This window comes from Microdochium trichocladiopsis (genome assembly GCF_020744255.1).
Source record: "Microdochium trichocladiopsis strain MPI-CAGE-CH-0230 chromosome Unknown B0I36scaffold_7, whole genome shotgun sequence".
NCBI lineage: Eukaryota > Fungi > Ascomycota > Sordariomycetes > Xylariales > Microdochiaceae > Microdochium > Microdochium trichocladiopsis.
In genome coordinates, this window is record NW_025763550.1 from 1,822,518 (window position 1) to 1,837,989 (window position 15,472).

The window sequence follows — 15,472 nt, forward strand, 5'->3', positions numbered from 1 at the left end:
GGGATCCCTCACCAAGTGCTCGTCACTAACAAGATAGACCAGAGGCGACAACAACAGACACTGACCTTTGCAGTCTCGTCCCAACCCCAAACAAATCCCACCAGAGTGAGAGACACACACAGCAAACCGGCAACAGACATCAACCTCGAAGCATCTCGTGCAAGCGGCTGGTTCAAACGCGACGCCAGAGTAACCACCGGCGTTAGTCATCACGACAGACAGACCCAACCTTGCAACGTACGAGGCGGTCCGGCCTTGCACACTCGGCATCGTCCCACCTTTTCCTCTGGCCCCTCGGGCTCTGCACGCTTTTCCCGCTGAGCAGATCCCGAGTTGCGACGGCGAGCCCGCACTCGGCTTCACCTCTAGCTTCAAATACCCATTCGCGCCCGCCGAGCTCTGCACTGTACACTCTGCCTCGCCAGCAAGATACAAGCTTCAGAAAGAGACGCACACTCAACCTCAGCAACACAAACACACTGCCACCGCTTGCACCCACACATCTCCACCACAGACAGTAGCGGGTGAAGAAAAAAAAAAAGACACCGACGACGTCATCGCCCTCCTCACCACCCAGACAACAAACCAATTTTGTCCCATCTACCACCACCTAAAGCACAGCAACCACCACCACCAACATGAAGGTCGTCTCCAAAGAGGAAGAGGCCGCCCACTACCGCGAGGTCCTCAAGGGCGGCTCCATCGGCGGCTTCCTCGGCCTCAGCGCTGGCCTCGCCGGCGTCGCAATCGCATCGCGCCGCTACACGGCCTTTCGCCAGCTCACCATCCCCTTCCGCGCCTTCCTCGTCACCTCGACTGGAACTTTTGCCGCCATCGTCAATGCCGAGCGCTACTCCAACGACTTCCACAAGCGCAACAACCCCATGAACTTCTACAAGGACCAGGCCCAGCTTGCCCAGGAGGCCGCCCGCGCCCAGGAGACGGGCCTGCAGGCCGCAAAGGAATGGGGCCGCAGGAACCGCTACTCAATCGTCTTTGCCTCGTGGCTCGCCAGCATGGGCATCGCCCTCGCCATGGTCGGCCGCAACAAGTACCTCTCCACTTCGCAGAAGCTCGTCCAGGCCCGTGTCTACGCACAGGGGCTCACCCTCGCCGTCCTCGTCGCCTCGGCCGCCTTCGAGACCGCAGACGCAAAGTCCGGCTCGGGTCGCTGGGAGACCGTCAAGGTGCTCGACCCGGCCGACCCGGAGCACAAGCGCCTCATTGAGAAGAAGGTGCACAAGGAGGAGTACGAGGGCCAGGACCTCTGGAAGGACATGGTCGCCGCCGAGGAGCGCAGGATAAACGAGCGCAAGCACGAGCACGAGAACGAGAACGACGGCAAGAAGAAGACCGAGAACAAGAAGGACGAGGGCGCAAAGGCTTCCTCTTCGTAGAAAGTTGTCGGATGGTCAAACGGTTACGGGGAAAGAAGGAGAGCCGGGGACGTGCCTGGGGATGTTAGGCAGTTGGCGGCGAGAGAAGATACTTGAGAATAACCAAAAAAGGACTCTCGTGTTGTAACACTCTTGTATTTCATATATCACTCTTGGAGAATGGGGGGACAAAAGGCAAGTTGTCCCCCATGCATATTACATAGAACAAGCGGGCCGCATATATGACCTTTGTTTTCCTCTTTCGCCTTCTACCTTCTACTTTGTACTTTGGTGCCCGGTTCGCGACCACATTTGATCTTAACATGTGAATTCCAATGTCAAATGCTGAGTGCGGAAGGGCGGGGGAGGGTGGCGAGACGAGCCGTGTCGTACAGTAGTTGGGATACAGCAGCTCTCAAATCACGTCTTCCGTTCTTCTGCTCTGCTCACGCTGAGCCAATCTGGGGCGCTGGCGGCGTTGGCATAGACACCATTGGTCTTTTTTTCTTTCCTTTTTTTTTTTTTTTTTTTTTTTTTTTTTGGAAAGGACGCTTCGGTGTGCTTTGCAGAAAGTCGTCGAGCTCCGAGAGAGGGAAACCCCATCTACGTGCCTGTTGTGCGGGGTGCTCATTCATGTCAACTCCCGGCCCCATGGGGGACTGGGGAAAGAGAACGGAGGAAGGTGAAGAAGGAAGATGAAGTCAAGCACCAGTTCACACAGAGCGCCAACGCAGCGGACATATTGATCCATTGAAAGCGCATAAGTGTGTAGGGTGAAGATATTTGTCATGATATGTATAATCGAGGTGGAATACGGTTTTCTTCTTCCATTGCGCTAATAGCGAACCTCTGTCTGTCTGCTTCTAGCAACGACAAGCAAGGGAAAAAGTTTTGTTGCTGTCGTGCTACTAGCCAAACCCTTCCCTTGCCCTTACAGACCCACCATCATCCATCCTATTCCAAATCCTCCCAAAACACACCAGAGAAAAGAATAAACGCCGTTGTGATATATGAGTCTCGCAGCAAGAACTAGAACCCAACTTTTTTCATGCAAAATCCCTTGTCCCTTTCTGCTACTGAAAGCGCAGCCCAATCGTACCTCCCAATTCCAAAATCATGCATGCATCATCGTTATCATTTGTATAGTGTGTGTGTGTGCGTGGTGTCCGCACACACGCGCATATGGGAACACTCCGGAATCCCAAATAACGCATCTAAGCGTACAGCTTCTTCTCGTAGCTCTCCATGTTGACACCACCCTCGAGCTGGGCGCTGGCAGTGCGGATCTCGAAGCGGACGGTGCCAGCCGCGACGCTCTCGTGGAGCTCCCGCAGGCTCTTGACACCACAGTCCTGCATCGAATGCTTCAGACCGGCGGCCAGGTAGGGCACAAACTTGTTGATGGAGCCGCGGTGCGCGACGGCGCCAGAGACACCCTGTGCAACCAGGACGCTGTCGCCTTCGCTGAAGTACCGCGCAGTGCCGGCGTTGCTGGCCTGGCTGTTCTTGCCGCCGCCGCCGGCCTTCTTGTCCTGCATGGCGTCGATGCTGCCCATGCCACGGTACGCCTTGACGAGCTTGCCCTCGCGGGACACGAATGAAGTACCGGGCGACTCGGTGGTACCGGCCAGCAGACCACCCATCATGATGGTGGAGGCGCCGAGAGCCAGACCCTTGACAATGTGGCCGACGTTTTGGATACCGCCGTCCGCAATGCAGGGGACGCCGAAGCGAGCAGCGAAAGACGAGACGGCGTAGACGGCAGCAGCCTGAGGGCGACCGACGGCCATGACCTCCTGCGTAATGCAGGCACTGCCGCTGCCCATGCCAATTCTCAGGCCATCGGCACCAGCAGCAATGAGGTTGGCCGCCTGCTCACGAGTCACGACGTTACCGCAGATGACGTCGAGGCCAGGGAACTCGGACTTGATCCACTTGAGCATGTCAATCTGGTACATGCTGTTACCCTGGCTGCTGTCGAGCACAACAATGTCAAGGCCGGCGTCGACCAGCTTCTTGAGGCGGGTCTTGTCCTCGGGGCGCGTTCCAATGGCAGCAGCGCAGATGAGCTGCTTTGAGTCGGGGAGCTTGGACGCAAGAGGGAAGTGGAGGTTCTTGGTCAGATCCGAGCGCGAAATCATAGACACCAGGTTGAAGTCCTTGTCGACAAGAGGGAGCTTGCCCTTCTTGGACTTGGCCAGAATCTTATTGGCCTCGAGCAGGTCGATTCCGTGGGCGGCGGTGATGAGGTCTGTGACCATGACCTTGTCGACGGTCTGGTTGGTGTCCTCGAACTGGAGATCACGGTTGGTGACGATACCAAGGAGCTTGGAGCCGAGCTTGCCATTCTCTGCAGATATCTGTGGTCAGTCTACCAGAGATACAATGAGGTGACTCAAAAAAGTGTAGACGAGGCTGCAAAGATCATAAAGAGCATAATTGAATCCCCATGACATTTCTGTCTATACGGTGGAACGAAAGTTATAAAATTATTTGTCGTAATCAGGCAATGCGAGGTCGGGCGGTTCAGAAACAAAACAAAAAATGCACTTACCAGTAACGGGGAAGCCGCCGAAACCCCACTTCTCCTTGAGGGCCCTAGCCTCCTCGACGGTGGTCTCGCGGCTGATGACCACGGGATCCATGATGAAGCCGTTCTCGTAACGCTTGACCTTGGCAACCATCTCGGCCTGCTCGTCGGCCGAGCAGTTGTGGTGGATGACACCGAGACCACCCTGGAGGGCAATGTGAATGGCCATGTCGTGCTCCGTGACAGTGTCCATGGGAGACGACACAAAGGGGGTCTTGAGGGTGATGCGCTTGGTGACAGGCGAGTCGAGGCTGACCTCGGAGGCGGCGAAGCCAATGTAGCCAGGCAGGATGAGGAAGTCGTTGTAGGTGAGACCACCCTGCTGCTTGGTGTCAACCAGGTCCTCAATGCCCAGACCATCACGGCTCTGGTACTCCTTGAGGAGATCGAGGGCCTTGGTGTGGTCAAGCACTCCGGCCCCGCCGTTGAGCGTGCTGCTTCCGTTGGTGGACGGCATCCTGACGAGCAAAATCTGCAGGGACGAGTCGAGGAGCAAAGCAGGAAGAAAAGAGCTGTTGCGAGGTTGGAGCTGGACGCCGTGTGAGCTTGTCTTGACGAGCTGACGGATTGACCTGTATTCTCCTTCCCGAGAGAAGAAAGGGAAAGAAGAGAACTCTGCTCGAGTCGCGCCGCCGAGAACTTTTTTTGCAGCGCCGATCCAGGGTCGCACGGCCAGGCAGGGGCGGGGCAGCCGCTTGGCTGTTAGTAACTGTGCGCGCACACCCATATGCGACACTAACACGACCGCCACCTCCCCAACTGCGGCCAGCCTGGGGGGTACAGGAGTGGGCCTGCTTGGTCAGAAATGCTGCCGATAAGATAAGCAAAGCTCCGACGTCAAGCGCATTGACTTTTGACGCGGGGCTGCAGTCATGGTGGGGCCACTCTGCTGCCCGGTCCAGATCCTGCGGGCGCTAGTCCAGAAGAGGCGCCCTCGTTGCTGGTGCGCCCGAGTAAATAAACAAACTGCCCGAAGGGGATAAACAAGCCTCGAGCCTGATGGCCTTCATCGTGCCCAGCCCGTCACCACCCATAACCCTCGCCCGACCCAAATGCCGGCCAGGGTCTGACTCGAAGGCTGACCCATTGTATTCTATCACTGCTCCTTCGACCTACGAGACATCCTCAGCGCCGACAAGCTCGTGGCTGCACTTCACTTCGTCCTTGTGTGTGCGCCGCGCGCGCGTTTTTACCTGTTACGCATTTCTGTACTGCAAAGCACGCACAGACAAACATTTGTCCGCCTCACCGCGCCCGGAGCTTCCACCAACCCATGACATCCCAACAACAAAACTCCGTCACAACCGTAGCTCAAGGACGCAAACAAGCCCTACTTGAGGGTGTCATGACGAACCTGGCTCCGGCCGGCATTCAGTAACGGAGTTTCGCCAAACGATTGCCACTACCGCCATCATGGCGCACCGCCCACACCCGCTCCGCCAGTCATACACCATTGACAACGGTGCGTCTCCGCATCTGATCAACCGATACCCATCCACAACCTCGTCATCCGCATCTTCGGGATATTCATACACCTCTGGTGCCTCAGATGCCTATGGCAGCACAGCCTCCTCGGTCGCCTCAATGACCTACGGCGACCCCAAGCCTCCGGCCTACGCCCACCGTCGAGGCAAGAGCGAGGCAGCCCTCCGCCATATCCAGCCCAAAGAGGACCGCCAGTACGCAATCTCCTCGGCAAACCAGAATAGCACCTTCTCATTGGCCCGGCAGTCTCTCAAGCCACTGCCACAGCCGCCTGCTGATGGACCGCCCTCTGCACGCACTCCTCCGCGGCCTGACCGACATGAACGGGGCAAGAGCTTCGATATGGGCAGGTTGTCAATTGCAGATCCCCGAGTATCGCCCAAGGCATCAAGTCCCCGACCGCTTCCTCAGGCACCCGCTCCAGTCTCTCCGGTGGCAGCGCCGACGACACCACCGCGCCCGCCACGTCAGACTCGAGGGTTGAGTGTTGACTTTGCGGCCACCTCTCCCGAGCCAGTCAGCCCGGGACATATACCTCGCCATCTCAGCTCCCGCCCAACATCAATGGTTCTCACGCGATCTGACTCGATACTACACACCGGTTCGCCTACCGCGTCCTCTCCTGGGGCGGTTGTGCACGCGCCTTTCCGTCCAGACCTGCAGCAGCTTGGACGCTCATCCACTTCTCAGCTCCGTACTCTGTCCCGGCTCGCGCAAAATAGCGGCGACGACCCGTTCTCGATCACAACGCCAGGACAGGAAGTAGTCGGACTCCGAGGTCGGAGGAAGCTGCAACGCTCTGGAGATGCCAGTGGTCTGAAGCGAGCTGATCGATATGGGTTTGAAGGCCGCAACTGGATGGACAAGCAAAGGCAATTTCTCCAAGCATATGAATATCTCTGCCACATAGGAGAGGCAAAAGAATGGATTGAAGACATCATCCAACGCCAGATCCCACCCATCGTGGAATTGGAGGAGGCATTACGCGATGGTGTTACCCTGGCCGAGGTCGTCGAGGCTCTCGAGCCGGATCGCCGGTATCGCATCTTCCGCCACGCTCGACTACAAGCGAGACACTGGGAGAATGTCCACACATTCTTCAAATATCTCGATCAAGTTGAGATGCCAGACCTGTTTCGCTTCGAGCTCATCGACCTCTACGAGAAGAAGAACATTCCAAAGGTCATCTACTGTATCCATGCGCTCAGTTGGCTGCTATTCCGGAAAGGCATCGTCGACTTCCGTATCGGTAACTTGGTCGGTCAGTTGGAGTTTGAGCACCATGAGCTCGAAGCCACACAAAAGGGCCTCGACAAACTGGGTATTAATATGCCCAGCTTTGGCACCATGGGGGCCGATTTTGGCGAGCCAGAAGAGCCTGAAGAGACAGAAGAAGAACGCATCGACCGAGAGCTCGCAGAGAACGAGGCCAGCATTGCCGATCTTCAAGCTCAGATTCGCGGCGCGCTCTTGCGTCTCAGACTGGCCGACACCATGCAGAAGCTCTGGGATTCTGAAGACTGGCTGATTGATCTTCAGTCTCGGATAAGAGGCGACTGGGCCCGTCAGGTCATCAGTTACAGAATGGACATGCGCAAGTTCGCCGTCAATCTCCAGAGCTCCTGCCGTGGATTCCTGGTGCGACGCCGCATGGCCAACCGAGAACAAGTCTGGAAGAGCAAGGAAAAGGACGTCGTCAAGCTGCAAAGTATGATCCGTGCTATGAAGGTACGGCAAGCGACCGACGAGACTCGCGCTCAGCTGGCCTTCGCCAATGGACCTATTCGAAGCATCCAGGCTGCGATACGCGGGTTCCTGGTTCGCGAGAAAGCCGAAGTCCAGCGGGAAGAAACCGCTCAACTTACTGGGCCGACCGTATCTCTTCAGGCTGCAATCCGCGGTATGCTCGCTAGAGACCGAGTGGCCACAGTGCTGGACTCCCTCGACAACAATGTTCCAACTATCACACTGCTGCAGTCAGCCGCTCGGGCATCACTTGCACGTACCGAACTCGGCCGCCAGCAGGCCGCGCTCCAAGCGTTTGGTCCTCAATTCACATCGATACAGGCCATATGGCGTGCGAAGAAGACACGTCAGGAAATGCAGACAACCAGAGACTTGCTTCGCAAGCACGTCACAGAACTTGAAAGACTGCAGGGCCACGCCAGAGGTGCTGCCGTCCGCCGGGACATTGCCAACCTCCTCGATGCCGTTGCAGAGCATGAAGACTCCATCACCACACTTCAAGGTCTCACACGGGGCATGCTCGCTCGTCAACGAATTGCAGCCGATCTCGATGCGCTAGATGAGCAGACAGAGCCAATTACGAGACTGCAAAGTCATATTCGTGGCCTCTTGTTCCGGAAGAAGAACGCGGCATTCCTGGGCGAACTCAACTCGCACGAGAGCGAAATTGTGTCGTTGCAAGGATATATTCGTGCCATGCTCCTACGGTGCAGAATCGGTGACCTCCTCTCTGAGCTAGATGCGCACGACGAGGCCATCACGGAACTGCAGTCCTTGGCGAAAGGCTTCATTGTCCGTGCTAAGTTCGTCGAGAAGAAGCGGCACTTCAACGAGAACATGCAAAAGGTTGTCAAGATCCAAAGTTTCGTCCGCGCCAAGCTACAAGGCGAGGCGTACAAGAGTCTTACGCAGGGCAAGAACCCCCCTGTGGGTGCGGTCAAGAACTTTGTACATCTGCTCAACGACAGCGATTTCGATTTCAACGAGGAGGTCGAGTTTGAGCGCATGCGGAAGACGGTCGTCCAGCAAGTACGCCAGAATGAGATGCTTGAACAATATATTGACCAGCTCGACATCAAGATCGCGCTGCTGGTCAAGAACAAGATTACACTCGATGAGGTCGTTAGACACCAAAGCAACTACGGTGGCCATGCCAGCAGTCTGCTGGCCAACACCTCGATGTCGTCATCAAACCATTTTGACCTCAAGGCTCTCAACAAGAGCTCTCGGAAGAAGCTCGAGCTCTACCAGCAGTTGTTCTTCAACTTGCAAACCCAACCACAGTACCTCGCTCGCCTGTTCAAGCGTATCAGGGAGCAGGGCACTGCGGAGAAGGAATGCAAGAGGATTGAACACCTTATGATGGGGTTGTTCGGATATGCTCAGAAGCGGCGAGAGGAGTACTATCTCCTGAAGCTTGTGGCACGTTCCATCAGAGAGGAGGTTGACGGCTGCCAAACGCTGCAAGACTACATCCGTGGCAACTTCTTCTGGACAAAGCTTTTCGGCAATTACACAAGATCGCCACGCGACCGCAAGTACCTTCGAGACTTGCTCGGACCAATGATTCGAGACAACATTATCGAAGACCCTGCTCTGGACCTCGAGAGTGATCCGATGCAGATCTACAGGTCGGCCATCAGCAATGAAGAGCTCCGTACTGGCCGCCCAAGTCATCGACCTCTCGACATCCCTCGTGACCTTGCCATCAAGGACCCCGAGACGAGAGAGCTCTTTATCGATCACTTGCGCGATCTCCGGGAGATCTGCGACCAGTACTTCCTCTCCCTTGAGGATCTATTGCAGAGGATGCCATTCGGGCTACGCTTCATCGCCCAACAATCTTTCGAGGCCTTGCGGCAACGCTTCCCACGAGAACCACCACACCACATTCTCCAGATTGTTGGTACTTGGGTGTGGCGCTTCTACCTCCAGCCAGCGATCACCAACCCGGAGCAGGTTGGTGTCACAGAGAAGTCCCTCAGCCCCTTGCAAAAACGCAATCTCGGAGAAGTCGCCAAGGTGCTTGGCCAGATTGTTTCTGGCCGGCCATTTGGTGGAGACAATATCTACTTGCAGCCACTGAATGGGTTTGTGACGGAATCCATCGAGCGTCTCCACCACATCACGAATGATTTGATCTCCGTTCCAGACGCGGAGAACACGTTCGACATTGACGAATTCAACGACCTGTACGCCAAGAACAAGCCGACTTTGTACATCAAGATGACGGACATATTCGCCATCCATACTCTTATCGCGCAAGACCTCCCGAGCATCTGCCCGGGTAGAGATGACCTCCTGCGCGAGATCATGCAAGACTTGGGTAGTGCCAAGAGCAACGAGAACGAAATGGTTGCCGCGGGGTCGTCGGATATCCAGATGTTCCTGACCCCCAAGCTGCATGATGTCGGAGACCCTGATGCGGATATCAAGGCTCTGTTCATGGAGACAAAACGCTGCGTCTTGTACATTATTCGCGTGCAGACGGGTGCGAACCTCCTGGAGATCCTCGTCAGACCGCCGACTCAGCAAGATGAGATGAAGTGGCAAGCTTTGCTCAGGGACGACTTTGCCAGTGGCAGCAACACAAAGGGCGCCTATTCGGATGTCAACATGGTCGACGTGACCCGCATGTCGTACTACGACATGAAGCGCAATGCTCTAGAGAACATTATGCATCTTGAGCATATGGGTCGCATTTCCAAGCACAACTACTACCAAGATATCCTGAATGCGATTGCTCTCGACATCCGCACCAAGAGTCGCCGCCGCATACAACGCCAGAAGGAGTTGGAAGGAGTGCGCTTGACGCTCGGCAACCTGCACGAGAAGGCAAAGTATCTCGAGCAGCAACGCAAGAGCTACGATGATTATATTGAGCAAGCTATGATGACCTTGCAAAACAAGAAAGGGTACGTGTGGCTATCTACCGAGTGCTCGAACTTAAGCTGACCAGACCCAACTCAAAGCAAAAAACGATTCCTCATGCCGTTCACCAGGCAGTACAACCATCAACGTGAGCTCGAACGCGCGGGTCGCGTTCCCAAGTTCGGCTCTTATCAGTACAGTGTGCGCCAACTGGCGGACAAGGGTGTAGTCGTCCATTGGCAAGGCCACTCGGAGCGCGAGTGGGGCAGTCTCAACCTGACGATATCTTGCGACCAAGTCGGCATCTTCAATATCGAGGGCAGCCGTGGCCATATCCAGATTCCCGGCGCCAGCGCTGTGATTCCCATCGAGGATCTCCTGCAAGCGCAGTTCGAAGCGCACCAATTCATCAGCCACTTTGAAGGCAATCTGAAGCTCAACGTCAACCTGCTTCTACACCTGCTGTACAGAAAGTTCTACCGAACTCAATGAAAGCCTCACTGTGGTAATGTCATGGGGTCAAGCAGTGCGAGCCACTGCTAACCTGTCTTGTTTTGGCTGGAAGGGACTGGCGCTGGGTACGACTGAATCTGCATTTTTCTTTGACAAGTTATGATGGGCATGGTGTTTGGCCGACACGGGAAATGCATCTGACAACCTGGACGCCTGGAAATGCATGGATCATGTGGAGTTTTCTGGGTTTAGCGCTGGTCGAGGGGTTCACATGGACAAGCGGAAGCAACCTATAAAAGGTTTCCTACGACGGCATGGATAATATGTTGAGTTGCGGATGTGTACATCTGCGTGTGTGCGTTGCTCCAGTTTGATACCACTGTGGCAAGTAGATATGAGGCCGCGGATGGATATAATCAGTATATTAACCCCAATGACAATGTCCAAGAATCTCGTCTGCTCCATGTGACAATGAGGACCGGCTCGACTCTGCCTGTAGGTTGGTGCAAGGCAGGCAGGCAGGCATGCCGGGTACTTTATCCGTGGTAGCCTAACTCTCGGTAAGCAGTACTGTGCGTGTGGCTGTATGTTTCCCGTGTCCCCCACCCCACCTTTTGACGAGAGGTGCTTTTACACGTGGGAGACGGAGAAAGGCGTGACGAAAAGCAAGCAAAAAGGCTGGGGTCATGGGGGGGTATTTATTGGTTTCTCGCTCATTGGGGCGTCTTGTGTGGGGGAGGAGGGGGGGGTTCTCTTCTTTTGTCGTCCTGCAGCGTTTTGTGTGTAGCCTCTCCCGACTTTCTCCTTGCCTGTTGGGGAGGAGGTTGGGCGTGATTGTCGCGTTGCACAACATTGTACATGTGTGTGTGTCTCTCTCTGTCTGCGAGTGGGTGTGGTTTGGGCTGGGAACGCACTGGAGCGGCGGACTGGATTTGGTGTAAGGGGGTTGCTTGACAAGAGAGGCAGCTTACTTCTTCCTCGGATACAGAGTGGACAAGTCCCGGGCGAAGTGCTTGATGAAGCAGGAGACGAGACAGTGCTCGGCCAAGACTGGGGATACAGACAGCATAGTTTCCACAGGCTAGCCTGTGCCAGGTCAGAGAGGCACTACTTACAGCAGCGAGGCAGCAGCAGCAGCAGCAGAAAAAGAAGGCAACCGACACGACCCAAGAGACCCCACGGGTCTGATGCACTGAGTAGTGGTGGTGGTGGTGGCTGGCGATTGGGGATGAATGGGCGAGGTGCGTTAGTGCTTGGTGTTTGGTGTTGCACAGCCCTGCCTTGTTGGTGGCATCCATGATTGGGCTGCCTCGAGTACTTACGTTGTCGAGGTGCACCATCCGGCGGCGCCCCGAGAGGCTGCAGGACGGGATAAGGTAGAGGACAATGCCAACTGCACGCCGCCGTCCCCCCCACCCGGCGAGTCTGCCTAGAGCTGAGCCTGACGTCTCTCACTAAGTTGCGAGAGTAGGCAAGTACCGTAAGTTAGGTGGTATGCAGCGAGGCTTGCATTCTCTCTCTCCCAGCCAGTCAAGTCGGTCAACTCTGTCAGACTGCCTGCCTGTCTGCCTGCCTTGCCTGATGGTACGCCCTTGCCGTATGTCTGTGGTCAATGTCTGTGTATATAAGAACCACGAAGTCCCAAGTGAGCACGCCGTGAGCCCTGCCCCCAGACCTGTCTTCCTCCTTCTCAGAATTCCCCTTTGCACATTGGTCCCAACCCGAGTTTTCTTCGAGGTCAATACAGTGCTGCCTGGGGTATCTTGCTGTGCCGCAACTCGCTGTTGGACACCCATGTGCACCTGGTGTTGGCTCTACTTCCTGGTGCTGTGCTATCTGGTGCTTCAACCAGTCCCGTTGATAATATAGTTTGATCGCCGCGGGGGAGCGAAAGATTCGCCAAAGCCGAGCCATCACAGCACTCTCCTAAGCATTGTTTGCACCGCAGTTTCCCAGAACAACACACACACACAACCACACATCATGTCCGACATTGACAACGCCTCCTCCGTCGCCAGCTTCGACGACGACTTTGACGAGCTCGTCGGCAGCGGTGGCGACGGCGACAGCCCTTACTCGTTCAAGCCCGCGATGGGAGGCAAGAGGAGCGGCGGCAAGGCCGGCAAACAAGGGGACGATGACGAGCCGCGGCCCTTCATGTTCCGCTCCAGTGTCGACAAGGACGTCCAGCAGGTTCAGCATCTCCTTGCACAGGTCACAGGCAAGACCGGCAAGAGCAAGACCGAGGAGGGCCCCGGTGGGTTTCCTCTGCCCCCCGTGGTGCCCGATGTCAGCTACGTCCTGAGATACACCAGCCACCGTGGCCCAGATGTTGACGGTCAGTACAAACTCATTCCCTAAATCATCCATCTCACTAGATTCCATGGGTATGCTGACACTCTTTTTTCGTCCCCGACGTAGTGCTCCACAGCGACGAACCCTTCGAGGTCGACCTCGACAGCATTGATGCGGCCCGCAAGGACATCAAGGGCACGTCCACTGCCACCAAGACGGAACCCGTGATTGAGATTGTGACGCGCGTGAGCACCAACCTCTTTGACAGCCCATTCGGCATGCAGCCTTTTGCCGGGTACAGGCGAGGCATGCGGCCGCCGCCTCCTCCTCCGCCGCCGCCGCCCCATGTCGCGCCGTACGGATACTACGAGCCGGAGCTGTACTCGCCACCGTCGCCGAGGCCCGGCGGCCGCTATATCGCTCCTCCGCCGCCACCGCAGCGACTCCGGCCCATCGAGCTCCACAGCACCTTCATGATTGTCAAGTCGCCGCACCTCAACAACGCAATCCGGGCCGTCGTCGACTACTACCCGGCCATCGACCTGCAGGGCTCCTCGATCAGCATCCCAGCGCCGTACCAGGTGCTGTACCACCACCGCGATGCTCTCGCCCGCTACAAGACCAGGCAGCCCGAGACGCACGACTCCGAGTACGCCATCACGACGGCCAAGCACATCGACGTGCTGCTTAACTTCCTGGACCAGAGCTGGGGCCAGGAAATCCGGGACGAGCAGGCCCTCCACCAGCGGGCCCTGCCCACTGCCACAAATGACAAGCTCTGGATGCTCTTCAAGCCGGGCGAGGTCGTCTTCAGCAAGTGTGCCGGCAAGTGGACTGCCTATGTCGTCTCCCAGTTCCAGCTAGGTGCTCTCGTGGTGGGAGGCCACCCATTGGCCCATCGCGTTCATGCCTGGAAGCTTACATATTCGGGTGACTCGTTCCTTCGTACCATGCACGAGCTCAAGATTGAGGCGTTCCGGGGCGAGCAGGCCATCACCAACCTCGCCGTCATCCCAGCGAGGTTCTTCCGCGGGGCTGATGGGAAAGAGGAGCCCAGTGCTGTGCTCGCAGAGCAGGTCCGCCTGGGTAAGCTCGCCTGGGAGCTCACCAAGAGCCCGGCATACATGTCGTACGAGGGCAACCTGGCCACGCACGAGCGCGACGACGACGAATGGAGTCACCCGACAAACACGACGGGCTTCATGTCCGGCAGGGTCATGGTCGATTGTAACGGCCCCGACGGACCAGGCTACAGGGGAGAGTACGAAGTCCGGCGGCGCAGCAGCAGACCTCCTCGGCCGGGCGTTCGCGAGGTTCATACCCCGATCGACTCGCTGCCATACTTTGCTGCTCGCTGTAACTGCGAGGCTTGCAGCAGCCGCGAGTCGGACTCTTCCCTGAGCCCATTCGCCGAGTTTGAAGATATACGTCCCAAGGATGACGAGATGCCCACCAACGACTTGTACTTCGTAGCCATCTACAAGGTCGTTGACGGCTTCATCTTGGGCGAGAGGCGCTGGGCATCTCTCAACGTCGACCAGCTGCGCGAAGTCGAGTTTGACCGGGAGGCTTTCAAGTTCCTCGTCCTCGACGATGAGATCAAGATGACGGTCAAGGCCCTCATTGGCAAGTTCGCAAGTGTGCAAGGCCGTGTCAGCCCCTGGCCCAACGACTTTGTCAGAAACAAGGGCCAGGGCCGCATCTTCCTTCTTCATGGCTCCCCCGGTGTGGGCAAGACCTGCACCGCCGAGGCGACGGCGGAGCTAGCCCGCCGACCTCTGATCTCCTTGACTGCAGGCGATCTAGGAAGGCACGGCCAGGGAGTCGAGCGAAGCCTCGACTATTTCCTGAAGCTCGGAGAGCGATTCGGCGCCATTGTGCTTCTCGACGAGGCCGACGTGTACCTTGAGCGGCGCCGGACGAGCGACATTGCCCGGAATGGTCTGGTGTCCGTGTTCCTCCGCGCGCTTGAATACTACCGTGGCGTGCTTTTCCTCACCACCAACCGCGTCGAGACTTTTGACGCAGCCTTCACCTCCCGGATCCACGTCGCACTGCACTATGGCCCGCTCACGGACGAGCATCGTGAGAAGATCTGGCTCAACAGCTTCGAGCGGCTTGAACGCGACAGCGAAGGCAAGGTCCATATCAGCGTAGCCACACGCGAATACGTCTACGATAGTCGGGACGTCCAGTCGCTCAGGTGGAACGGCCGAGAGATCCGCAATGCCCTCCAGACCGCCGTGGCCCTAGCAGAGGCTGAAGCACTTGGTGACGACATTGGCGGGAGTGCTGGTGACAAGAGAGCTGCCAGCCACAGCAAGATCACGGTCACTGACAAGCACCTGCGCGCAGTGGTCAAGATGAGCCGCGGATTCAAGATGTTCTCGGCCGAGCGACAGCGGCGTGGCAGCGTTAGCGATGACGAGATCGACAGTGAGAGGAACGACGACGATGACGACGCATCGGACCAAGACTCCATGCTCTACCCCTGATAGTTTCTGAAGGGTATCTTGGTTTTCGAGCGGTGGTTTCTTTGTCTACTTTGGTTGATGTGATTAGGAGAGTTTCCACATGGTTTTTGTTTTCTTCGAATGTTTCATGACAACGTACCTCTCGTGGTCATTGTGGCTCAGAATGGCGCGCCAGCCACCCC

General features: G+C 56.7%; 5 protein-coding genes across 5 annotated transcripts; 3 read left to right on the forward strand and 2 right to left on the reverse strand.

Moving 5' to 3' along the window:
• Nucleotides 1-638: 638 nt before the first annotated feature.
• B0I36DRAFT_217416 (mitochondrial hypoxia responsive domain-containing protein) lies at nt 639-1,328 on the forward strand (the record flags this gene model as incomplete). The annotated part of the gene is made up of 1 exon (XM_046148986.1): nt 639-1,328. A coding segment is annotated over one exon (690 nt), but the record flags the coding sequence as incomplete, so codon positions are not given.
• Nucleotides 1,329-2,106: 778 nt separating this feature from the next.
• On the reverse strand, nt 2,107-4,559 carry B0I36DRAFT_271342 (inosine-5'-monophosphate dehydrogenase IMD4). Its single transcript, XM_046151289.1, has 2 exons — nt 3,931-4,559; nt 2,107-3,726 (listed from the first exon to the last, which is right to left on the reverse strand). Exons 1-2 carry the CDS (start codon nt 4,421-4,423, stop codon nt 2,591-2,593), a joined length of 1,629 nt encoding a protein of 542 aa, XP_046010540.1. The 5' UTR covers nt 4,424-4,559; the 3' UTR covers nt 2,107-2,590.
• Nucleotides 4,560-5,379: 820 nt separating this feature from the next.
• B0I36DRAFT_247466 (uncharacterized protein) lies at nt 5,380-10,560 on the forward strand (the record flags this gene model as incomplete). Its single annotated transcript, XM_046150312.1, has 3 exons — nt 5,380-5,823; nt 5,965-10,112; nt 10,170-10,560. 3 exons carry the CDS (start codon nt 5,380-5,382, stop codon nt 10,558-10,560), a joined length of 4,983 nt encoding a protein of 1,660 aa, XP_046010541.1.
• Nucleotides 10,561-11,181: 621 nt separating this feature from the next.
• On the reverse strand, nt 11,182-12,154 carry B0I36DRAFT_142794 (uncharacterized protein). The gene has a single exon (XM_046148395.1). It carries the CDS (start codon nt 11,859-11,861, stop codon nt 11,235-11,237), a length of 627 nt encoding a protein of 208 aa, XP_046010542.1. The 5' UTR covers nt 11,862-12,154; the 3' UTR covers nt 11,182-11,234.
• Nucleotides 12,155-13,286: 1,132 nt separating this feature from the next.
• B0I36DRAFT_228052 (P-loop containing nucleoside triphosphate hydrolase protein) lies at nt 13,287-15,269 on the forward strand (the record flags this gene model as incomplete). The annotated part of the gene is made up of 2 exons (XM_046149105.1): nt 13,287-15,087; nt 15,124-15,269. Coding segments are annotated over 2 exons (1,947 nt in total), but the record flags the coding sequence as incomplete, so codon positions are not given.
• Between the last annotated feature and the right edge of the window lie 203 nt (nt 15,270-15,472).

Excerpts from the sequence above, each read along its gene's own strand:
- B0I36DRAFT_271342 (XM_046151289.1), bottom strand. The coding sequence starts at position 4,423 with ATGCCGTCCACCAACGGAAGCAGCACGCTCAACGGCGGGGCCGGAGTG. Across the intron at positions 3,727-3,930 it reads CGGCGGCTTCCCCGTTACTG|AGAATGGCAAGCTCGGCTCC; the intron begins GTAAGTGCATTT and ends AGATATCTGCAG.
- B0I36DRAFT_142794 (XM_046148395.1), bottom strand. The coding sequence starts at position 11,861 with ATGGTGCACCTCGACAACGTAAGTACTCGAGGCAGCCCAATCATGGAT.